This window comes from Mirounga leonina, unplaced genomic scaffold, assembly GCF_011800145.1.
Source record: "Mirounga leonina isolate KUSES-001 unplaced genomic scaffold, KU_Mleo_1.0 Mir_127, whole genome shotgun sequence".
NCBI classification, from domain to species: Eukaryota; Metazoa; Chordata; class Mammalia; order Carnivora; family Phocidae; genus Mirounga; species Mirounga leonina.
Window position 1 is genome coordinate 31,475,394 of NW_023270316.1, and position 25,305 is coordinate 31,500,698.

At 40.6% G+C, this 25,305-nt stretch overlaps 1 protein-coding gene and 1 pseudogene across 3 annotated transcripts in view; one reads left to right on the forward strand and one right to left on the reverse strand.

Annotated features, from left to right (window-relative positions):
- Nucleotides 1-1,111: 1,111 nt before the first annotated feature.
- On the reverse strand, nucleotides 1,112-1,986 carry LOC118009336 (annotated as a pseudogene).
- Nucleotides 1,987-15,128: 13,142 nt separating this feature from the next.
- Nucleotides 15,129-25,305, forward strand: part of TBC1D4 (TBC1 domain family member 4) — a 178,139-nt gene continuing 167,962 nt past the window's right edge. For 2 of the 3 annotated variants that reach the window (XM_035003234.1, XM_035003235.1), the window contains exon 1: nucleotides 15,306-15,803. In XM_035003234.1, the coding sequence (XP_034859125.1) occupies nucleotides 15,306-15,803 (498 nt within the window). Of the gene's footprint in view, nucleotides 15,804-25,305 lie in introns of all 3 variants that reach the window. The other variant, XM_035003233.1, reaches the window with a different exon arrangement.

Genomic DNA, 25,305 nt, shown 5'->3' on the forward strand with positions numbered 1-25,305 from the left:
CTTAAACTTCGATTTCCGTTAAAACAGTATTTGTTGCTTTTATATGCTCTTGTGTTTCTTGTTTATGTTTCCTTAAATTTTTTTTTTTAAGTTATGTCCTGAGGTCCCTCATTTTTCCCCCACATAAACCTTTTGTTTTATTAAATAAAGCACATTTACATATGAGGGAAACTACTAGGCCCAAATAACAGAAGCTACTCCTGCTATAATGAATGCTTGCCACATGCATATTAAATCAAAATAACAGAGACTTAGAGGGGCTTATGTTACCCACTCAGGTCCCTGGGCTCTCCAAGCAATAGAAATATCCTAGAGACCAAGTTGGAAGTTCCAGGCAAGGCTTTTATCAGGGCTTATGCTTGAGCACAAAGGAGACAGCACGAAGGAAAAAGTCCTTCATGCTGGCTCTCCAAACAAAGGCTGGGGAAAATTTTTAAAGAGATTGAGGTGGGAAAGGAGGGATATCTAAGCATGTAGGGGCAGGGAGATACAGGAAGTTGGGCACAAAGTTTCAGTGGACAGAACATGTTTTGCCATGCATCATCATGTCTCATTAACATGTTAAATCCCCACCCCTGAGTGTGCTTTTTAGTATTATAATGAGGGAACAAGTCAGTGAAAAGGTCAGCCCTGGAGTCCACCTTGGTGCAGACTGGTTTGGTTTGGTCTTTGCCAGTCTTCCTAGTGGAGTCCCTCCTTTGGTAAGCATCCTGCTTCTGCACTCCTGTAGGTCATGCTACTCAAGAAGCATAGGGTTTCAGCTATCAGGGAGTGCTGTATTTTGTGGTCAGGACTGAGAGGACTCGAGTCCAGTCTCTGGTCTGTCTTACTTAAAACTTTCTAAATTAGATCTCTGGAGTTAGAGAGTGGGCAGAAGACTGGGTAAGTCATACAACCATTGTCTGATCCCCTCTACCTCATGCTCAAAACCACTGAAAGTTGTATTACTTCTAGAATTGGAGGCATGTTCCTGTTTGTTCAAGTACATCTTTTTCCCTATGTTAATGGTTAGAACAAAGGCAATAGCTACGGAAGAGGTATTCCACTGATAAATATAGAACTATATCAGAACAAAGAGGGGGTGACATAGAAAATCTTGTTTTTCCAAATATCAGATGCTTTCATAATATAGTCATATGCAGCGGAGAAAGCTCCACCTCCCACAGGCTTAATCCCAAAACTTTCTGTTGCTATTCATATCAAACAAGGCTCACCATACTTCTGGCATCATTCCTGAACTAAGAGATCCAGCTGGCTTTTTAAGGTATTGGAAAACTTTATTTTGTGACCTCCATTATGGATTTCAACACAGCTGGCTATTTACTCAGACAGGTAGGCCTCCTGATCAATTTAGACTTCAGCAATTTTGCCTATAGGGATCATTTTTTACACTTTAGCCTTTACTAAAAGGAAGTCCTGATTCAATGAACAGTCATTGGAAGCTATAGCAGGAGGGCGGTGCTTCCAGCACTCAGTGCCTCATTGTACATTTTACCACTTTGTTGAGCATCTGTTTTGCTTCTCTTAGGTCTGTAATAAGGTCATTTCTGGCTCAGAAGACTTTTAAATTTGCTTGGTTCAAGTTAGGCATTTAAATTTCCTTCTGCTACACAATCTGCATTTTTTCCTTTCGTGATATTCTGTCACATTTAGTCTTTTTGTTTGCACAAGAGAACCTTTCTAGTGCTTTACATTTCCTTTGCCTTTGCCTCTTTTCCTTCTGCTTTCTCATTGTGTTCTTGTTCAATGAAAGCTATCATGCCAAATCTGCTATTGTGTGTCCATCTTGCTGAGGGCCATGGCAAAACCTAAGAGTTGGCTCAAGTTGATCTTTGAAGGGACAAATGAAAGAGATTTAGAAAGTTCTTTGCATCTTTGCTTTAAAACCCCCGATTCTGGGACTCCTGAGTGGCTAGTTGGTGTAGTGTCCGACTCTTGATTTCGGATTGGGGTCATGATCTCAGGTTCATGGGATTGAGCCCAGCAACCAGCTCAGCGCTCAGCGGGGAGTCAGCTTGAGGATTCATTCTCTCTCTCCTTTTGCCCTTCCCCCCTCCACTCTCTCTCTCTAAAAATAAATAAATAAAACTTTAAAAAAATAAATAAAATAAAACCCCAGGTTCTTATTTTGTATTTTTTGAGTTTTTCTAATGCTAATTTATGTGGTTTTTTTAATGGCTTTTATACTTTTCTTAAAATTTTTTAGCTTATTTTGAAATACTAGATTTTACAGTTTCCCAATTTGTTGGCATGTCTTTCTGAAGTGTTTTCATCATAGTGTATGGGGATTTTATTCTGCCCCTTATTCCTTTTCTTCTTATAATAATTTTGCATGAAATTTGGCCACAGTTCTTTTTACTGCTTATTTTGAAAATGACATAAGTTTTCCCACACTTTTACAATGGGGGAGGTCCAAAAAGATAAATTTTCCCTTATTCCAGGAATCCTTCTGTTGTTTTTGCAGAGTAACAAGAAAAAAAAGAAGAAATAGATCTCTTCCAGAGATCTGCCTCTCACTGCCTTCTTTTTTTTTTTTTAAGGAAAGCAAAGGATCACTTAACAAAGGAGAATTATTTTAGAACAAGGAATATCATAATGGGTAGCTCAGAAAGGAGTGGAATTTTAATAAAAGTTATATATGGAGTTTAATAATCCAAAGCAGAGTTTAATAATTCTTCTCTAGAGTTACAGCCATAACCCTGAAAAATATGGCCTCGTCTAACTAATCTGTTGCACACACATTAGAGCAAACAGTTGTGAAAACTTAGTAACTAATCCAGAAACAGTCCCACCACTTCTTGCAGTATTTTTAACCCCTCAACCATCGTTTGTATCTTTCTTTCATCCCCTCCCTTCATCCATTTGCTTAATAAATTTTCTAGGCCACCTTTTTCACTGTCTTCTCTTTAGTAATCTCACTATTAGATAATCTGCTATTTTGGCCAAGTTCTCTATGAAGCTAAATTTTGAGAAGAACTTATTTAAAATTCCCTAGAGTTTGTAAAAAAAAAAATGCATTCTATACATATTGTTTATTGGTTAGGTAATGACTACAAATCAACATATAGTTTATTCAATCTTCTGTTCAATTTTCATGTTGGGTGGTACTATTTATCCTTAGACAGATTTGGCAGTTCCTCTGATTGTGTAACAAAACCACTCATCTTACGACTATTTTCTTTTTCAAGCGAGTGCTAAGTTTTCTGTATTATATTATTTCCTTGTTGATGCCATGGGCTAAGGTCAGAGTGCTGTAGATTTTGAAGCAAGATCTCCTCTCGGAGGGAGAAGTCCTTTCCACCATCAGCCATGTGGGAAAGTGGAGGGTTTAAGCTCTTAGGAGGATAGAGCAGGGGCCTAAGGGTAGGCTTCTGGGGCCCTTGATCCTCTGCCCAAAGATGACCCTAGTTCTGTGAAAAGGGACTGTGTAGACTGTGAAGTAGGTGTATCTCACTTTTTACATTTTATGCTCAGTTTGCTCCTTTGAAGACTGGTGAGTGCCTTGATGGTTACCCAGTATCTGGGTAGCCAGGTGTTAGAACTGTAATGAGCTATAAGAAATGTCCTCAAGGGGGCATGATGAAACACTGTCCAGGTAGGGAGGCAGAACCGTTGAAGGCTGTGGACTCTCAGGAGCTGTCATGTTTCAAATCTGGTGGAGCACCGCCATACAAATAAAGGAGAGAACAAATATTGAAGTTCGTGGTCTAGAGTTTCAAGTGAGGGAGGAACCGGTAAAGGTGCCAGATGATTGGATTCAATACTGAGGCCCAGTATGGGGAGTATATGCGGGCCAACCCCTTTCACGAGCCACCACATGTACTGCAGAGGTGGACAGGTGCCTAAAGGGCTTTCTTCTGAAGCTTCTTTTCAGAACACGAAACTATTTCATCAACCTTCTTGATGGTTCCAGTATACTTTTATTTCCCTGAGATGATCCCATCTTTCATTCCACAGAGAAAATAGAAGTCATCTGATGGAAATTTCTCCAGTTCTTCATACAACATCTACCAAATGACCTGTATCCACACTTACTTCCTTTTCTTGGCTTTTTTGATAGAAGAGATATCTTACCTCTTGTTTAAGGATAATTCCTTCACCTGGTTTCTGGATTAAACGACTTCCTGTCTTGTCAAGGAATTTACTCCTTTACTTAATAAACACTTAATGAGTATCTACTTTGTAACAGACAGCATGCTCTATCCATTCTCTTTTGTAGATTCAACTGCTCTCATTCCACTGGCTCCTTCCCAATAGCCTTTAACCATGCTCAACGCTCTCTCCCAGTGAAAAATCAACTAGGCCAAACCAACTGAAAAGAAAAATCTTTCACAATACCTCCTTCTTCAGCTACTAGCCTGTAGTTCTTCTCTTCAAAGCCAAACATCTCTAAAACACGGTCTGCACTCAGTGTTCTCATGTCTGCCTATCTTACTCATTCGGCAACCCACAGATTTCTAGCTACTGCTCTTATGGCTCCCAGTAAAAGTGCTTTCACTGTGGTCACCAAGAACCAGCTTGTGGCTAAACTGCATGGAACCACTTCAGTTCTCACTTTGATCTGTATGCAGCTTTTAAAAATGTGGGCCACCTCTTCTTTCACAGGGTTTCTATGATACCACATTCTCCCTATGCATCTGGTTCATCCTTCTCAGTCTTTTTGCAGGCTACATTTTGGTCTGTATTTCTTTTCAGTGTTGATGTTCCTCAGGATTTCCTGGGCAATCTTTCCTTCTCTTTGTCAGCACATTATGGTTGATGTCATCAGCTTCTAAGACTGTAATTATCATCCATATCATGTAGGAAAGATACTTGACATTGTGTTGACATGAAGCTGCTGGAATCTCAAAGACTGCTTTGTTTAAATAGGCCTATAAGGAGAAGGTCAAAATAAATCTGTGAATGAACCCTGATTAGCAATCTATTTCATGCCAATTAAATACCAGTGGAGGGACAAAAGAAAGTTATTAGGTTTATAGTAGTATCTTAGTCATCCCAGTGCTGGGTATATTTTACAACATAGATGTGTACAGCGTACAGTCAATTGTTACAACAATGAAGTTTCACACAATACTGATGTAGTCAAAAATACATGATCATAACAAAATGGAAAACAAACTTAACAGTATTTATTTCCTTGAGTTAATGTTACATTCCGAAGAAGATGATGATGGTAATCCTTTTGTAATTAAAAGGTAGACTATCACAAAAAAGGTTCTTTTTGTCCTTCTCAGTAAACTGTCCAGTGATTCATATTTATAAGGGGCAGAACCTGTATATGTAAATTGAACATGGCCTTCCTCCCACCTGGCTAGTGCTGCATATTCTTTGTGGGTTTATGATATGTGATTTATAAATATTATTAAATCTTCTCCTTTATCTTAACACCTGTGTTATTCTCCATTTACTTATCTAGATACATTGTCTGCCCTTCTCTCCTTTGCTTTATGCCTTAGAAGACTGTCCTTTGAGAACTATATCCCCTGTGCTCCTTTGGTTTGTCCACTGGGAGATACACCAGCAGGAGATGTAACACAGGAGGACAGCAAGGTCAGGGTATTTCTTCTCTGCTCCTGTCCTGCTCAGTGCCACATCTCGGGCAGTAGTTGTGTCCCTTCCCAGCTAAAGGTTCTGCTGGGCTGTGCCTCCCATGAGATTCCATTAACAGTTTTTTTACTATTGACTTTTTGGTCCTAGGTGTAATAATAGTTTCCCATTGTTGCAAGTATCTCAAATCCCTTGATATTCTGTTTTTCCCCGTCATATCATCCCCACCTTTGTTACTCCTTTCATTCAAGTCTTAATTTGAACTCATTTACAGTGATTTTTTTTTTCTCTTTCCAGGAACCTGACTGATATGACAGTGTTGTAAAACTAGCCCAGTGCCTTGCATTCTCAAAAGCACTTGTGTCAACAATTTTGTTTCTATTTGGGGTTCTCATTGAATAATGTGATGTGGGGGTCCTAACATTTTACCTATACTTCAATCAAGGCTCAAAGCTTGTATTTGTACTTTTGTATTTTTACTATGTGCTAAAGACTCTCAAACTTATATATCTAGCCCATATCTCTCTCCTAAGATTCAGGACTGTAGTTTAACTCCTCTGATTCCTCTGCTCTGATATCCCACAGTTACATAAAATTCCAAATGCCCAATTCCATTGCATCTCCTCATATGCCTGTTGAATAACTTCTCAGCCTGTTTCTGTCTGTGTAAAGTTAGGGGTCCAGAAACCTCTTTAAAATCTGAATACTCATGGTCTCTATGAATCTAGCCTGGTAATACTTTTGCTAATACAATTCCCTTAGAACTCTGCGGGCTTTCTATATTTCAGATCAAAGCCCACACCATGCTCTAGAAGCCAAGGCCACAGTTGTTTTTTAAAACAGTTTTCTCCTTTTAGACTGATGTATTGCTACTTTGGTATCAGGCTTCTGTAGGACTATATCTTTGTGCTTTCAAAATGCCATTTTGTTTAGCTGAGAAAGCACCAATTTAAATTCCTTAGAAGCTTTAAAAAAGTGTCTACGGCCATACCTTTGATTTGACCTTTATCCTTAGGCCATGTCTTAATTTGAGAACCTTATTTGCTTAAGAACCTGTAAATAAGAGATAGTTTATATTCCAGACTGGCAGGTTCTAGCCTCTCAGTAACATCTACTGAAGATGTGACCCAAATCATTTCATTGCCAAAACAAGTCTTATGACCCATGCCTAAATTTAAGGGGGGCAGCGAAGAGCTATCTTCCCATGTGTCAGGATGCAGAGAAGATCAAATATTGGTAGACAGTACTAATACTCACTGCATAGTAAGCTGAACATCACAAAAAAGTTACAAAGAAAAGGCTGAAGGCTTTTAGAACAGGAGGCAATAACAGTTAGGATGTCATGTGATAAAAGACAATTCTTCTGTTTTTCTGTCAATGAGTGAAGTTCATTGCTTCACTTTCTTTTACCATTAGGAAATGGTCTGCTGGGGTTCCAAATTTAATCCTAGTTCCCAAACTGGTTGAGTTAGTAGAAACAACCCGCAAGATTTCCAAGCTCTCCTCATCCCACAGATAAACCTAGATAACACCCACATCAGTGTAAATAACCCAGAGAACAACCCAAGACTGGCAGAACAGACTCTCCATAGCTAATCCTAGAGAAGAGGCCACAGCAAAAATGGCATATATCTCCTTAAAAAAAAAGAAAAAATAATAGTACTACCAATCCCACATGGCTGTCATGAGGATTCTTTGTGCAGAGTAAATACTCAACAAATGGTGGCTATTATCTCATTTTTAGATCCATATAAAATAAATGTGTAAAAATGGCTACTTCCAGGAAGAAAATGGGTTGCTGGGGAAAGGAGTAGAAGGAAGGCTTGTATTTTGCTATATTTATGTTTTTTGTAACCTTATTTTTTTAAGAGAGAGAGAGAGTGTGAGCAGGGGGAGGGACAGAGGGAGAGAATCTTCAAGCAGACTTCCTGCTGAGCACAGATTCCCCACACGGGATTTGATCTCATGACCCTTAGATCATGACCTGAGCCGAAATCGAGAGTTGGATGCTGAACCAACGGAACCACCCAGCTGCCCCTATTTTTTGTAACTTTTTGAATTTTCTACCATCTACGTATGTTACCTATTCCAAACAATAATGGGTTTTAAAAATACTATTTGTATATTTGTTCATTTTAATCTGCATTATATTAGAAGCTTGAAAGTTGCATTTTAAAATCATCAAGGAAAATATGAACCAGTTCATCCATGACAGACTTAAAATAGATTCCTTTTTAAGCTTCTTAGGGCCCATTAGAAATAGTAAGTAAGCAAGAAGTCTTACAAGGGGACAGTTTTATTGTAATATCAATATGCTTTTGGTGGCAAAAAATGTCACCAAGTTCAAGAGAAAATAGTCAATAATACCCATGTAAATCTACACAATTTTGAAGAGCATAAATGTGAAATTTCATTCAATGATAAAGGAGTGTTTAGTGGGGAAAATACCTAATCTTGCTACACTACTGTCTTCACTCAAATATGCAGTACTTCACGACGTGTGGCTGATTTCATATGCTTCGTTGAGGTCTGGAGCTGTTTGACTTGAGAGCATGCATTAAATAAATGTTCATTTTAATTCTGTTTCCTTTCACCCCTCAAATAGGTTTTATAACAACCGAATTTTTTAGATAACTCGAGGCACTTCTGAATTATACAGTCAGACAAAAATAGGTATTGTAAAATTATCTCAGCCTTATGGTAAAAGAAAAATCTGTTTCCTCTGTAGAAATTTTTAACTTCTGAAACTAACTGATTCTGTCCTTTGGCATTTGGGAGAGCTTTAAATCCATTCATTCACCAGACATTTATTAATCACCTTCTGTTTACAAAGCACTGTGCATTTGATTAGCAATCAGTTGCTATTCATTCCATTCATTTTCTATCACATTACTTTCATTACCCACTTATTTTGTGCTTCAAATTCCTAATTTAAAAAAAAATGGCACTTTTATAATTCTTGCCATCCATTTATCTGTCAAGAGCATTAATAAGTAATGCCTATATTTGGGGTGTGGGCTGGTGTAAATGAATAACTAGCTAAATTTGTGGCAGGTGTAATTTCTTTCAATATTCCATGAATGTTAGAAAAAAAATCTGTATTCCCTCTTTTTGTTACATTCAAAAAAGATAAATGATAAACTGGGAAAAACATATGAAATATATTTTGGACAAAATGTTACTATCCCTAATACCCTAATACAGGACAATTCTATAATTTGACCCTGGTTTAAAAAAAAAAAAAAGACAAAAGATATTAACACCAAGTTCTTCAAGGAGGAATACAGATGATCAATAGACATGAAGAGACTATTATTTGCTATTCCCTTCTATTGTTTTCCCATTTTTTATTTTCCTAATTTCTAAACTTATCTCTATTATTTTCTCCTCATATTTCTTTGGGCTTCTCCATGACATTTTTTCAATTTTTTTAAGTTGAACTTTTAGTTCAATTACTTTCATTCATTCATTTTTTTTTTTTTTAAAGATTTTATTTATTTGTCGGGGGAGGGGAGAGAGAATGCACAAGCAGGAGGGAGCGGCAGGCAGAGGGAGAAGCAGGCTCCCGGCTGAGCAAGTAGCCTGATTTGGGGCTTGATCCCAGGACCCTGGGATCATGACCCGAGCCCAAGGTGGACGCTTAACTGACTGAGCCACCCAGGCATCCCCATTCTTTTTTTTTTAATTTGATTGTATTATTTATTTTCATCAATACATTTACACGTATTTGACAAGTTTTGACATTAAATTACTTTTATCATTTAATTCCATGTATTAAGGAGCACCTGGGTGGCTCAGTGGGTTAAGCATCTGCCTTTGGCTTAGGTCATGATCTCAGAGTCCTGGGATCGAGCCCAAAGTTGGGCTCTCTGCTCAGTGGGAGTTTGCATCTTCCTCTCCTTCTGCCCCTCCCCCTACTCTTGCTCTCTCTCTCTCTCTCACTCTTGCCCTCTCTCTCTCCCAAATAAATAAAATCTTTAATTTACCTTGAATAATAATCAGAAAACATGATCTATATGATAACAATTCTTCGGAATTTATGGGTCACAATCATGTGACATAGTGTATTGTCATTCTTTGTTTCTTTCACAGGTACTGTATAAAAATTTTGAATTTTCTATTCATCAAATTTATAGATCTGATTATACTTAGTTTATTTAATCTCACTGTATCTGAAAATGATTTGTTAAAATCACCAACTAAAAATGTTGATGTATTTATTTTTCCTGTCACTCTCTTAGTTGTTTTATGTATTTGAAAGCAATTTCCTTAGTGCATATGTGTTTAAAAATATCTTCTTAGTGCTTTCACTGGCAAATCTTTCTTTGTGACCCCCTTCATTAGCCTCAATTTCTATTTAATTGGATATGAAACCACTACTCTGGTTTTCTTTTCATTCTGTGCCTGATATATTTTCTTCTATGTATTTATTGCACATTTTCCATATGGCTGTGTTTTTAAAGTGATTCTGTAAACAACAGATTCTGGATCATTAAGTTGTTATCTTTTGGTGGGTTAGACTAATTTACATTTATTATAGTTACTATTTGGAGTTAGTTTAGCCATACTATTGTAAATTTTCTATTTATCATATTTTAATTTTGTTTCCTTTTTTCCTCCTTCTTATTCCCTTTCCTTTTCCACTGGATGGATAAATATTCTACTGGTTTGGAAGTCATACATTGTATTTTGGTTCCCTTGTAGTTACCTCTTACTTATTCCTTCTTCATCTCCATCTCCCAAGTTTGGGAAAACTTCAAGTATCTAGAGCAGGAGAAACTGACTCAGAGCACATACTCTACATCTTTTGTCTTTCCCAGGTCCTTAGCTTTGAGACCTCAAGGCTAAGAATGGTATTTTTGTTATCTGTATTTTGCTGTGTCATCCTTCCCCTGGAGCAGAGAAGATTCAGTGTCCTGGCTGTCCGGGTTGAGGGAAGGTCACAGGGAACAATGGAGGAAAAACCCTCTTATTATCTCAAAATTTTATTCAGTCACAAACTCTTGTGCTTTATTTGCCACCTCCACTCAGAGCCCCATTACAATTGTTGGAAGGCATCCTATATTTTCTAGTACTTTATAGTTAGTTGGTAGATATATTTAGTATGTTTATGAAATAAGCCAATTATATCATTTGGTATATCACTTCTGTGATATTAAAACTCTCTTTATAATCTTTGGTTTCTTCAATTCTAATTTGCTATTTATTCAATTCATATTATACGCTCAATATCACTCGGCATCAGGGAAATCCAAATCAAAACCTCAATGAGATACCACCTCACACCAGTCAGAATGGCTAAAATTAACAAGTCAGGAAACGGCAGATATTGGCGAGGATGTGGAGAAAGGGGAACCCTCCTACACTATTGGTGGGAATACAAGCTGGTGCAGCCACTGTGGAAAACAGTATGGAGGTGCCTCAAAAAGTTGAAAATAGAGCTACCCTATGACCCAGCAATTGCACTACTGGGTATCTACCCCAAAGATAACAAATGTAGTGATCCGAAGGGGTATGTGCACCCCAATGTTTATAGCAGCAATGTCCACAATAGCCAAACTGTGGAAAGAGCCAAGATGTCCATCAATAGATGAATGGATAAAGAATATGTGGTATATATATATGGTGGAAAATTATGCAGCCATCAGAAAAACCCACGAAATCTCGCCATTTGCAACAACGTGGATGAAACTGGAGGGTATTATGCTAAGTGAAATAAGTCAAACAGAGAAAGACATGTATCATATGATCTCACTGATATGAGGAATTCTTAATCTCAGGAAACAAACTGAAGGTTGCTGGAGTGGTGAGGGGTGGGAAAGATGGGGTGTCTGGGTGATAGACATTGGGGAGGGTATGTGCATGGTGAGTGCTAATGAAGGGGGGGAATCGGAGAGGGAGACGAACCATGGGAGACTATGGACTTTGAGAAACAAACTGAGGGTTTTAGAGGGGAGGGTGCTGGGGGGATGGGTTAGCCTGGTGACAGGTATTAAGGAGGGCACGTATTGCATGGAGCACTGGGTGTTAGACGCAAACAATGAATCATGGAACACTACATTAAAAATAATAATAATAAATTAAAAAAAAAAAGAACCTATTACATGTCAGCTACCTTGCTGGAGGAAAACATGGAACAACAACAACAAAAATAATCCCTCTCTCAAAATGCCCTTGGTAGCTGGTAGGGGGACACACAGACAAATCACCCGATAATTACAAAGAATGTGTTAAGAGCTATAATAGTGGAATGCATAAAAAAAGAGCAAAGAAGAGATGGCCACTGACTCTGGGGAGATGAGAAACAGGTTCACAGAACAGTGAGTTTTGAGTTGGGTCTTGAACAATGAATGGGTATTCAAGTAGTGAAGGACAGGATGGGCAAGGGGGAATTCCACAGTTGGGGGGTTATAGGAAGAAGAGCAACGGGGAGAGGAAGGTGCCTACGAAGCCCCAGAGAGTGAGCACATATGTGGTTGTGGATGGAGAGGCTGACTGGATGTGGGAGTAGGGGAGACAGGAGCCAGATATAAGACTAGAAAGATTTGTGTTTTGAGCTTCAAAAAAATGTATCTTCTTTTAGAGATTTTTAAGCAGAGAAGAAAAGTAGATGTTGGACAGTGACATAGAATGGAATAGAGAGAAAGAGAGAGTCAGAGAGATAGAGCACAAAGTCTTAGCAGCAAGGAAACAAGAACGAGAATCTAGTTTGCTAAAAATAAAAAAAAAGAACACTTCTTTTTCTGCTTTAAAGTTAGAATGATCAAGAGATTGCAACAAACCTTTCCAGTCTTACACACCACACTAGCTCAGGCTTTTATATTTCTCATGTGGCATAAATTTTTTAACTAGGATTTGACCAGATCTTACCACTTCTAATTAACGGTGACACCATTAATTTAGATTGGGATGTTAGAAGAGCACTATTTTTTTGTTTGATGTAAGAGTTCACTTTTGGGTATCACAGGTGGTGGTGCCTATGAGACTAATTCCGGAGATATTTCTTGCAGATTATTGGAAATGTTTTTCTGAACATATTCTTTAGCCCTTTTTTGGGGGGTGGACTGGGGTTGAGAATGGAAGGGCTGGGGGTCAGAGGTTGATTTATTGCTCCACCATTTAGGAAACATCATAAACCTGCATATTCTTTGTAATTCCTACCAAACATTTTAAAATTATGTCTTGTCTTCTTATCTTTTTAGAAATTCAGTGATCAAATATATAATGGAGTACTTTTCATGTGCATGCAATTCTGTAAGGTCCTACGGGTGCTACAATGGGGGTAAGTATAACTTACCATCTAGTTCATGCATGTAATAAATCCAAATATATAAATGATAATAAGACAAGTAATATAAATATACTACAGTATAATAATTTTATTGGACAGGAGAAGATTAACAACAGGGTAGCAAACAACCCCATAATCTCAGTGGCTTAACAGAACCAGAAAGTTTATTTTTCACTCATAAGCAGTGTGCTGTGTGGGTCCAGGAGATTCTCCAGCACAGCGGTCCTTGTGTTGGCTCAGCATTCTGGGCTTTGATCATGAGCAACCTCCATATGGACAGGTTTCTGTGATGACCACTGGAGGGGAACAGTGGGCTGGAGAGGCAACTACTGGCAATTAAATGCTTCTATTGAAGATGTGACCCAAGTCACTTCACTGCCAAAACAAGTCTTATGACCCATGCCTAAATTTAAGGGGGGCATAGAAGAGCTATCTTCCCACGTGCCAGGATGCAGAGAGGATCAGATAGTGGTTGACAGTAATAATACTCACTGCGTAGTAAGATAAATATCGCAAAAAAGTTACAAAGAAAAGGCTAAAGGCTGAGCAGGAGGCAATCACAGTTAGGATATCACGTGATAAAAGATAATTCTGTTTTTCCGTCAACAAGTGGGAGTTTATTGCTTCACGTTCTTTTACCATTAGGAAATGGTCTGCGGGGGTTTCAAATTCAATCCTAGCTCCCTAGCTGGTTGACTTGGTAGAACTCACAAATTTCCATGCTCTCCCCAGATCTTTGTTCTTTTCTCCGCCCTTTTTTGGATCCCACATATGTGGCCTAGGGAAATGGAATTTGTAGAAGAGAGTTACTGGTAAGGTTCTAGAAGGTTTCAGTCTGTATTCCAGGAACTTTTCACTGCATCTTGAAGACATGGGTCTACTTTGCACAAAGATGAGGTGGAGTGGTTAAACCAAGTGACTAAACCTCAACAGTTAACAAGGCTCCATCTTGGAGCTTAGATGCTTATTTACAAGAGAACCATCGGGGTGCAACCAGAAATTCAGCATAGGAATAATGGCAACTGCTCATAGTCATCTTACATAAATAGGATAAAAAATAACTCCAGGACCTTACAGAAAGTGAGCATACCATTAAACTAAAAACAGTAAGAAACCTTTGGGTTTTGGGTTTACATTCCTTACTTTGGGGAAAAATTGGGAACTTTCACTGTCTTTCCCATTTATTTTGTTTACTTATCGAATTCTTCATCATAATTCGGTAAGAGCAAAAAGAACGAGAATCTAATTTGCCAAAAATGAAAAAAAAAAAAAAAAGAATACTTCTTTTTCTGCTTTAAAGTTAGAATGATCAAATTATCCCTAAAATGTCTTCTGAGTACCTTGGAAATATATATTACTACATATAAAAGAGTGAGAAATCTCTACTCAACCTCTGGACTGGGCATATGTGATGGATAGAATAGGATTCTTTTGGGTAGTTATTTGGAAATAAGATTCAGAAGTTATCATGCAAGCTTCAGAAAGAACTGAAACCATGCAAATACTGTTCGTAAAAAAGAAATCCCAATGCCCGCTGGAGAGGGGCCCCCTCGCCAGGGGGCAGGAGGGAGGCGCAAGGGGACGGAGACGTCGGCGACCCGGGAGAGGCGGTGTAGATCCGGGCAGTGCCCGCGCCCGCAGCAGGACTGCTGCCCCAGGGGCGGGGTGGGACAGGGGCCGGAGGAAGAGGCGGAGAGGCGACCTCACGGAAAAAAAAGAAAAGAAAAGCTTTTACGGGCGACCCTCTCCGCCCGCCGGACGGGAGGCGGGGTAGCAGTCCGATTAAAGTAGCAGCCTGGAAGGAAGGAAGGAGCGAGGGAGGGACGGGAACAGTTGGGAGGAGGAGCCGCGAGCTGGGCCGCGGCGCCAGCAGGGGGGAGCGGCCCCGCGTGGCCACGTTTTGGTTTTGTTGTTTTCCAGTGGACCAGTTCTCGCAGGCCCTTCCCGAGGACTGATCGCGCCGAAGCCCGGCGGCCCGACCTTCCAGGTGACAGCCGGTCACCCTGGTAGAAGTCAGCTCCGCCCCAAGTCAGCCGCCCGCCCACAGCCCATTCCCCGCCCAGCCTCCGTCCGCCTGCCCCGGGCGAGCGCGGCGGCCGCGGCGGCTCTGCGGCGCTGGAGCCGGCGGCGACGGGCAGCGGCGCGGTGCCCGCGGCGGAGGAAGGAGGAAGTGCGGCTCCCTAGGCGCTAGCGCGAGCAAGGAGGATGACGATTTAACCCGCGCTCTCCTGCCAGTCGGGTTACGGGACGCCCCCGCCGTGCCCGCCGCCCGCGCCCCGAGCCGCGCCAGCGGGAGCGCCGCATGGGGCAGGGCCGCTGAAGCGCGGAGTTCGTGGTCTCGCCGTGCCAAAGAGGGCGCGGGGGTCGGGTGCGGCAGTTGGCACAGTTTCGGCGGCGCCTTCAGCGCGGGAGTTGGGGGCGCGGCACGCCTACGCGGCCGCCTCGGTGCCTTCGTGAGGCGCGAGTCATGGAGCCCCCCAGCTGCATTCAGGATGAGCCGTTCCCGCACCCTCTGGAGCCCGAGCCGGGCGCCCCTGCGCAGCCGGGCCCCGGGAAGCCGGGCGACAAACGGTTTCGGCTGTGGTACGTGGGGGGGTCGTGCCTGGACCGCAGGACCACGCTGCCCATGCTGCCCTGGCTCATGGCTGAGATCCGCCGGCGCAGCCAGAAGCCCGAGGCGGGCGGCTGCGGGGCGCCGGCCGCCCGCGAGGTGCTCCTGGTGCTCAGCGCGCCCTTCCTGCGCTGTGTCCCCGCTCCGGGCGTCGGGGCCGCGGGGTGCCTAGGCCCCGCGGCGACGCAGCCCAACCCGGCGGTGTTCATCTTCGAGCACAAGGCACAGCACATCTCGCGCTTCATTCACAACAGCCACGATCTCACCTACTTTGCCTACCTGATCAAGGCGCAGCCCGACGACCCTGAGTCGCAGATGGCCTGCCACGTTTTCCGCGCCACAGACCCCAATCAGGCAAGACGGCTGCGGAGGCGCGGGGGAGGGCCCGGCGCACTGGGGAGGAATAGCCGGGCTGGAGACACTGGGGCGCCTCAGGAAGGGCTGACTGACTGTGGTCCGGCTGCTGGCGCGCGCCCTCCACGTGGCGCGCTCGAGCGTCCGCTCCTCGGTCCCAAGGACCCGGAGTCGCGCAGCTAGCGTTCGAGGGTGGGCGGGGTGGCGGGAGCGGACCCCACGCTGGAGCGGGAGAGAGGGAGGGAGGCGGAGAGTGGTCCCGGGGTGGTGCAGGAGCGGGTGCGCCCCAGGAGGACGCGGCGAGCAGCGCGCGTCTCGGGAGGACTGCGGTGTTTGGGGTGTGCCTGGAGGAGGGAAGCCTGGCTTTGGCCTTGTGTTTGCGTCTGTACTTGTGTGAGAGGAGACGCTGGAGAGAGTTGGGGTCCTCAAGGCCCTGCACTCACTCTAAGGCTTGGTCGAGTCCTGCACCTTAACCCACGTGGAACGTTGAGTCCTAGTTACAGCAGCACTTGCAGGACTGGGGGCTGTGAGGCTATTTGGGAGCAGGGTTTAGGGAAAAGTTGGTTGACAACGATGTCAGATTGTCAGCAAGCATGAATCTGCGTTTAGATGTTGAGGATGTTGAATGGAAAGAAAACTTTTTTTTTTTTTCCAGTTTTTTTTTACGCACTAATTGGAGACAGAATCAGTACCAGCTTGGGTGATTTAAAAAGCAGTGTCGTAAAAGAGGCCAAAATCTATTTTCTAATATTTTTCCAAAGTCTACTAAATTGAGGTGTCTGTTACCAAACAGTGCATTTTTACTTCCTTAAAAACAGGCACGCCCCTTTATCTAATGGCTAGGGGAATCTAAACAAAACTTTATAACAGTGATTGTGTCTTTGAAAACTGGTTTTAAAATAAAAGTGTAAAGAGTTTTTACTATGTGATAAGCCCCCAAAATGCTATTCTAAAAATAGCTCTTTAATGTTTGCAAAGTACTTTAGATTCTTTAGAAAAATAATGTTGTCTAAATATAAATAAAGTCTCAGTTGCAACATATGGCAGTTCCTTTGATAGCTGGGGAATTAATAATAGTCAAAGGAGAAAAACATCCTGCAAATAAGGCTTTTTTTCTTAATTCATTATTTTAGTATCTGTAATTGAAAGAGTTTTTTACAAAAGGCCTGTGGCTGAATTGAAGAAAATAAAAGCTCATTGTCTTAGATTTCATCAGTTATTTTGTAAGCTAGTTTAATACTTTAACATTCAAAACTCCCAGTAGGAAGAGAGCAATTTTAACTTATATGACTGCAGTTAGATGTATGTTAAAATACCATTTTTACAAATTGTCTCAACATTCCAACCATGATTAAAATGAATTTCACTTTGTGCTTATTTGTTCAAAGCTTATTTTTAGCTTTCACCTCTGTTGAAATGGGAGTACAGCATGTTCTTTATATTTGGAAGTTGTCACAAATTTTATTGTATTAAGATTTTGGGGTTCTGTCAATAAGGAGGAAGAAATTGCATTTTCCCAGGACTGTAAGGAATGTTTTATGATTTTGGGTAGTTTATGTTAAAGTTATTTTCTTCAGATCTGATACATGACACATCATGGCTAATTTCATTGATGGTCAAAGTTTGCTTACGGGTCATGGCACTTTGAATTCTTGATAGTTGAGTCCTTCCCAGATTCATTGTTAGGGGATCAATTAAAAACATGCCCTCCCCCCCGCCCCCCGCTTTTTAACCTTAATTATGTATTTAGGTGTTTGAGGCTGAATGTGCTATTATTTTACAAATAATAACATACTTAGGCTCATTTCTCCCTTTTGATCCTGTAGGAACAGTGGCAACCGTATGTCCTTTTGATAAAAGAAAAAAACCCTAACTTTTCCTGTTTATTGCCATTTCCTTGTTGAGTCTTTGATCTAAAGATACGGATTCCAGTTTACTCTGAACCTAGAGCATCCCTGGTAGAGGATCCTTAATATGAAAGGCCAGATGGTTGTTCCATGAAGGATTATCTCCAGCCATATATCAGGGTTGCAAACTCAAATGCCTGGGATTTGGTTGAGTGAGGTGGAAGTTGAGTGAGGACCGAGGACCATGGAATGATGGTCATTTCTCAGGGAGTTACTCAGCACCAGTTGCAAATTGCATTAACAAGATACAAGCCTAGTGTTGCCAGAGCCTCTGATTTCCTGAGTGGAAGTCTGGATTTTTATGTATGGCTTCATATTTTATTTTATTTATTTATTTATTTATTTATTTTAGATTTTTAAAATTTATTTATTCATGAGAGACAGAGAGAGAGACAGAGGCAGAGGGAGAAGCAGGCTCCCCGCGGAGCAGGGAGCCCGATGCGGGACTCGATCCCAGGACCCTGGGATCATGACCTGAGCCGAAGGCAGACGCTCAACCGACTGAGCCACCCAGGCGTCCCTGTATGACTTCATATTTTAAAGCATTAGCAAATGTTTTAAACATTTAAGATTCCTATCTGGACCCAACAAAACACATCTGAGGTTGGGATTCAGAGATTTAAGGGCTGCCATTTTGTTTTTCATAAATATTTGTTGAATGGACAAGTGCAATCATCAGACACTGTGCCTTTTGCCACTTTTCCGTTTGGGCATCTGGATTCACTCGATGTGGCTCTCATAGTGGGCGTAGGGCCATTCCGGGGGAAGAATTTATAAGTAACATTCTCAGAAGTGATGTTTCTACAGCTGAACTGGTTAAAGGGATATTCCTCACATTGTTTCCATCTAGGGGTATGCTTCATATAGAGTAGGCTCTGGATGGTTCTAGGCACCTTTGAAATCAGAAGGAAAAAGACCTACGGTTTGCTTTGCTCCTGAGTTCTAAATTTGAAGGGGAGAAATCTTTAATTGGACTTTAAGATCATTGTTAAGAGTCTCTGGTCACTGAAGAAAGTATGGATGGTAGCCTAGAGGAGTAGGCCTCCAAACATCCATGAATAAATTTGCCTTTGGTTTGTCTCTCATGTCTGTCCCTTTTCTGAAATGGGCCTGTCTGTAGGATGGCCATATAATTCATTGTTTAATCTAGGGTGATTTTTAAAAAAGATTTATTTATTTATTTGAGAGAGAGAGAAAGAGCACGTGTAAGCAAGGAGAGGGGCATAGGGAGAAAGAGAAAATTTAAGCAGCCTGACCGCTGAGCGTGGAGCCCAACCTGGGGCTTGATTTCAGGACCCTGAGATCATGACCTGAGCCAAAATCAAGAGTCGGAGTCTTAACTGACTGAGCCACCCAGGCGTCTCTAATCTAGGGCAACTTTTATTGAGAATAGGGACACCACTAATAATTACACAAACATAACAAGTATAAACCTGGACCATATAGGGCAAACCAGGATATACCGGGACTGCAGCTAAATGGCAAAGTTTGTGTTTATGCCTAGCCACTGAGATGGGGGATTGTAGTTTCCATATAAGAAATGATAAGGTTTTGCAGAGTATCTGCTCATATCTTTTGGGGGCTGGATCTACATGTGACCTCTGAGATGGGACAGCTGTGTTAGTAGCTTGGGTCTGTTGTGGGAGTTGCCATGGTGATATGCCCTCTGGCTCCCCCTCTCTTGGTGGGTCAGAGTCAACTTAAGGATGCGGGTCTAAAGGAGCACTCAGCCAGAATGGCCTAATGAAGAGCTATTTCTCCCAGGTGCAAAGAGAGGTGGAAGTCAGGAGCAAACCAACCAGTTCCAGATCAAATATATGCCTGTGCAGATTGGTTCCCATTTATTCAAGCCTGTGTGGTCCTGCACAGGAGGAATGTCAGCTTTAGTACATTCCAGCCAAACTTGGGTATTTGAGTTAGTGAAAGTACTTAACTGTACATAATTAAAAAAATCCCACTGGCATAAATTGAGATATAGATTTAAAACTGGTTGAGGAACCAAGAATATCTGATTCTCTATCTAAGATCTAGGGTAGGTCACTAATATTCTTCAAATTTTTATCTTTATCTACTTTCAGAAAGAGACTATGTAGCATTATCTCAGTTTCCCAATTAAAAAGCAGAAATTATTCCAAGTTATGTCTATTTTACCATATGAAAAAAAGCGAGAGTTGTTAATGTTTATAAATATTGTTAGAGATTAAAGGTGTTAATTATCATTTGCATGAGACTGCATGAAAATTATATTTCAAGATTATAGAATGAGCAATCATTTAAAAAACAAAAACACGATTACTATAATTTTTGTTGATTTTGTTTATGTATGTATTTCCTGAAGCTTGCAAGAATGTAATTTCAAAGAGATTTTATAATTTGTGTTCTTAAAATTCTTTTTTTTTTTTTTTTTAATTTATTTGACAGAGAGAGACACACACAGCGAGAGAGGGAGCACAAGCAGGGGGAGTGGGAGAGGGAGAAGCAGGCTTCCCGCGGAGTAGGGAGCCCGATGCGGGGCTCCATCCCAGAACCCTGGGATCATGACCTGAGCCGAAGGCGACGCTTAACGACTGAGCCACCCAGGCGCCCCGTGTTCTTAAAATTCTTGAAAATGAACTTGACACCAGTTTATTTGAGCTCTAAGTTCTCTAAGTCTATAATATTTTTGTTCCTCATAAAATATTTATTATTTTCTGAGCTTTATTCAGGTAACCAATTTTCAATTTACTTCTGTTGATAGTTTTCAAAAGGGGCCCTTTCTCAGAAGTTCTTACTCAAAGCTGATGGGAATATACTAGTCAGGAAACAAAAGAAATAGAAATCTGGAAGTTTTCACATTTCTCTCCCTGCTTTCTGAATAGTCTGTGCCATCCTAGACAGGTAGATCTCTCTCCCTTCATGTTTGCTGTAGTTGCTTTTTTGTTGTCCCCCCAACCCCCTGTCCTGATTTGAGTTGGAGGTTGATTTGCCCTGGCTCCATTCCATGGTAGAATCTTGACCTTGATATCTGGGGGAAAGGTAAAAAATGTGTGCCCAGAGCCTCCCAGTTGTGAGGCAGTGTTAGTTATAGTGAAGATTGAGACTGGTCAGTATTTGGGCTTGTTTATCATAAGCCAAAGCTCTGGTTCTCAAACTTGAGTATTTATCAGAATTACCTGCAAGGCTTGTTAAAACACACGACAAATCCCTCCTCCCTCAATTTCTGATGCTATCAAGTTCCCCCAATGATGATGCTCAGTCTACTGGCCTGGGGAGCACAGATCGAGATCCATTGCCCTCAGTGATTTTATTCATTTGTTGGGTTATATGACCACATTTGTTCCCTTAGTTATTTTTGCAGTTCTCAGACCTGGAAGTTCAAGGTAAGTGTGAGGAGGAATAATATCTGACTATAGAAGGTTTTTAAGAAACTTTTCAATTTCTAGCTAAATGGCTTTGCATATCTTCCCTAGATAGACATTATTCTGCCAGGCATTCTAAGACTAAACATATGTTGAATGAAAACTTTACTTTTCAAGTTTTAAGTTTTGCAAATGCAATAAACAGTTTTTTAGGAGTATGTCCCAATGTTAAATTATGATAAGATTTTGCAAAAATTAAAGGTTTATTTATTTATATCCAGAGAAATAACAGCATTCAGCATGTTTTGTATACTGGCTGTTAAAATCAAGCAGGGGTGCCTGGGTGGTTTAGTCAGTTGGACGTCTGACTCTTGATTTCAGCTCAGGTCATGATCTCGGTTGTCCTGGGATCGAGCCCCACATTGAGCTCTGTGCTCAGCTCGGAGTCAGTTTAGGATTCTCTCTCTCTCTCCCTCTCCTTCTGCCCCTCCCACCACTCACACTCTGTCTCTCTAAAATAAACAAATGAAATCTTAAAAAAAAAAATCAGGCAAAAAGAAATATAGAGTTAACAATTTGTTGGATAAGATGATGGCCACTCTGAATAATTATTGCAAACAATGTTTACTCATTTTTTTTTCTTTTTTCCCCCAATCGCAGGGTCTTTGCTTTGTTAAAATCATCTGGATGGCTGTTTTAGAGTCCCATTTCGTTTGGGCCATGTTGGCATGTCTGAACCAAGTCAACATGCCAGTTACTTAGGTGTAGCCTCTTGTAAAATGAGGGACAGATCAGTTGTAATATAAGTTAGTAGCATATTCAGAATTATTGAGCAGGAAAAAGATTTTGCTGGAAATACGGTCAACATGACATATTAATAACACATCCAGAAGCATCAACTAAGGATGTCATTGGCTTGTTACTTTAAGGTTATAATGTGATACTATACACCATAGTATGTCTGAGTCACTTTTCCATGCATTTCCTTAGAAGCTAATATTTATTGAGCTCTTTTTTTTTTTTAAGATTTTATTTATTTATTTGACAGAGAAAGAGACTGAGAGCGGGAACACAAGCAGGAGGAGTGGGAAGGGGAGAAGCAGGCTTCCTTCCGAGCAGGGAGCCCAATGCGGGACTCGAGGCCGGGCTCGAGGCAGGGCTCAAGGCGGGGCTTGATCCCAGGATTCTGGGATCATGATTTGAGCCGAAGGCAGACGCTTAACGACGGAGCCACCCAGGCGCCCCAGTTATTGAGCTCTTTCTGGGTGATGGTACTGCCCCCTTAGTGCTTTTCCTAGGTTATCACATTTTATCTTTACAGTAACTGTGCCAATTATATACCAGTATTCCTCCTGTTTTACGGAGGAGAAAACTGAGGTGTAGAAAGTTTACATTGTTGCCCCAAGGACACAAGATTTGTAATAGGAGAAGCAGTTTCCAGGCCAGGCCAGGCCGACCGACCGACTCTAAAGGCTGTTTTCTTATCTTCTACTGTAGAATGCAGTTGTTGAAAAATGAGCTTTTAGTTGTTAGTGTTAGAAACTTTTATACTATCACTTTTCCCACTCTTTTTTTTAATATAGTAGTGTTATTTTCCAGCTTTAGTGAGGTATAATTAAAAAATAAAAATTGTATGTATTTAAAGGGACAATGTGATGTTTCAATATATATATCAAATGAAATGATTACCACAAGCAAGCTCATTAGTATATCCATCACCTCACATGGCTATCTTGTGTGTGTGTGTGTGTGTGTGTGTGTGTGTGTGTGTGTGTGGTGAGAGAATTTGGTGCACCTGGGTGTCTCAGTCAGTTAGGTGTCTGCCTTCGGCCCAGGTTATGATCTCAGGGTCCTGGGATCCAGCCCCGCATCGGGCTCCCTGCTCGAGGGGAGCCTGCTTCTCCCTCTGCCTCTCTGCCCGCTTGTACTCTCTCTCCCTCAAATAAATAAATAAAATCTTAAAAAAAAAAATTTCAAGTATACAATGTAGTATTTTATTAACTGTAGTCACCGTGCTGCCTGTACATTAGATCTTCAGAACTTATTCATCCTACATAACTGACAGTTGGTACCGTTTGACCAATATCGTTCCATTTCTGCCATCCCCCAGCCCCTGGAAACCACTATTCTACTCTGTGCATTTATGAGTTTGACTTTTTAGGTTCCATATGAAAATGAGATCATGCAGTATTTGTCTACTTTTTTCCACTTTTATATTAAAAATATCCACAGTTAAGTATGCTTATTAAATTTGTAAAATAATAATTACGCTTGATGCATGCTTGGATATAGTTATGCCTATATATATAGGCAAATGAGAAGCAAAAGTTCTACATGATTTCTTAGGCTGGGGAAGTTGAACTCTGGTGTATCTTTTATGTAGTGTCCTTAGGAAAGCAGGGAAGTAAATTATGACAGTCTCTTTGTAACTTCTGTAAGTACAGGTTAGAATAAAAATTTAGAATAAGTTTAGGAAAGAATATAAAGTCTTTAGGATGTGTATTTAAGAACAGGTACAACTATGCATTATATAAAGTATATATAAAGTATATAAACATTATAAAATATAAGAAAGTATAAAGTTTAAACTATTAACTTTATTATAATATGAAAGTATACAATTATATAATATAAAACATAAAATTATAAGATATAAAAATAATGCACTGACCATCATTATAAAACATATACGATCAAGCAAGAAACACTGGAACCAAGTTGTGCTATCATAATTACCTTAAGTTAAAGAGAAAAGAATATGTAAATTTTTAAAAAAGATTTTATTTATTAATTTGGGGGGGGGACAGAGAACACCAGTGCGGGGGAGGGGCAGAGGGAGAACCTGAACAGGGAGCAGGATACTGACATGGATCTCCATCCTAGGACCCTGAGATCCTGACCTGAGCCAAAGGCAGATGCTTTTTTTTTTTTTTTTAAAGGTTTTATTTATTTGTCAGAGAGAGCAAGGGGAGTGGCAGGCAGAGGGAGAGGCCGGCTCCCCGCTGAGCAGGGAGTTTGATGTGTCCATCCCAAGATGCTGGGATCATGACCTGAGCTGAAGACAGACTCTTATCCGACTTAGCCACCCAGGCGCCTCAAGAATATGTAAAATTTAAAGTCAAATAAAGCCCAATGACTTGATGGGCTAATGTATGATTTTGCAGGAGTTCAAGTAGAGAAAAGTGGTTTAGAAAAAAATCACAAGGTCCATAGTAACACTGGGATGCTGACCCTGTGCTGTGCCATAGTCCTGTTGTTTTGGAAAATAACATCTTTTATCACGTTGAATTTAGGTTGTTAGTATAAATGGTACTGGTTTAATACTTGTGTTTACTTTGTAAATTCATTTTGGCTTTAGAGTTGTTTAAAAACTAGCTCTATAAGCATATGAAGTTTATATCTAGATTTTTATGAACATATTTAAATAAACTGTGAAATAATGATGTAAACCTCTTAAGTTACCTTTGAAAGGATACTGAACAACCCATAAGTTTGGAAAACTCTGGGTTTAAACTTTTAGTTGTTATTTAATGTATTTCCTGATAATCTATAATCACTTGATAGAAGGGAAAAAATGTGGGATTAAAATTTTGGTTGGTTTAATTTCAGATCATCTTAACACAGGTTTTTGCAGCCGTACCAAGAAGATATGGGAGTTACTATTTTTTAAGTCACTGATCTCTTCTGAGTTTTATTTCTTGTAAGAGGTTGGGTTGGAAAGAGGATCTCCAAGTAATGGGATTTTCCCAGCTAAATATAGAAGCCTAAATTTGCTGCTCCAGTTCTTTTACTTTGTGGCTGCCCTTAACTAGTTCAATAGTTTCCACTTTGAAACTGTTGTGAATTTTTACATGAATTTCTAAAATTCTCAACGTTAGAACCATGGAACTTGTATTATCAATATCACTTTGGAGGAGTTTATTATCAATTTTAGTTTCTAAGTCAAGCTGTACTTCTGGGCAAATCAGGCATTCTTTTGCATCTCACCATTGTATCTTCATAAACATTTTCAGTAACAGGTTATATAATTTGGACAAATACATTTATGACCTAGGCCTTTTATAAGCCAATAAGCAAATTTGTTTTCAGGCCCTAGATGGCTTCCAGCTTTTTCAATTAACCTCTTACCCTGGTTTCAGACACTTCATTCTCATTAGCTGGTCAGCCCAAGAGATTTTCCTGAATTTACCCAAAATTAAGCTGATGGCCTTCCTGCTTGGTTTTCTAAATATTTCTTCTCATTAGGTCTTCAGGAGC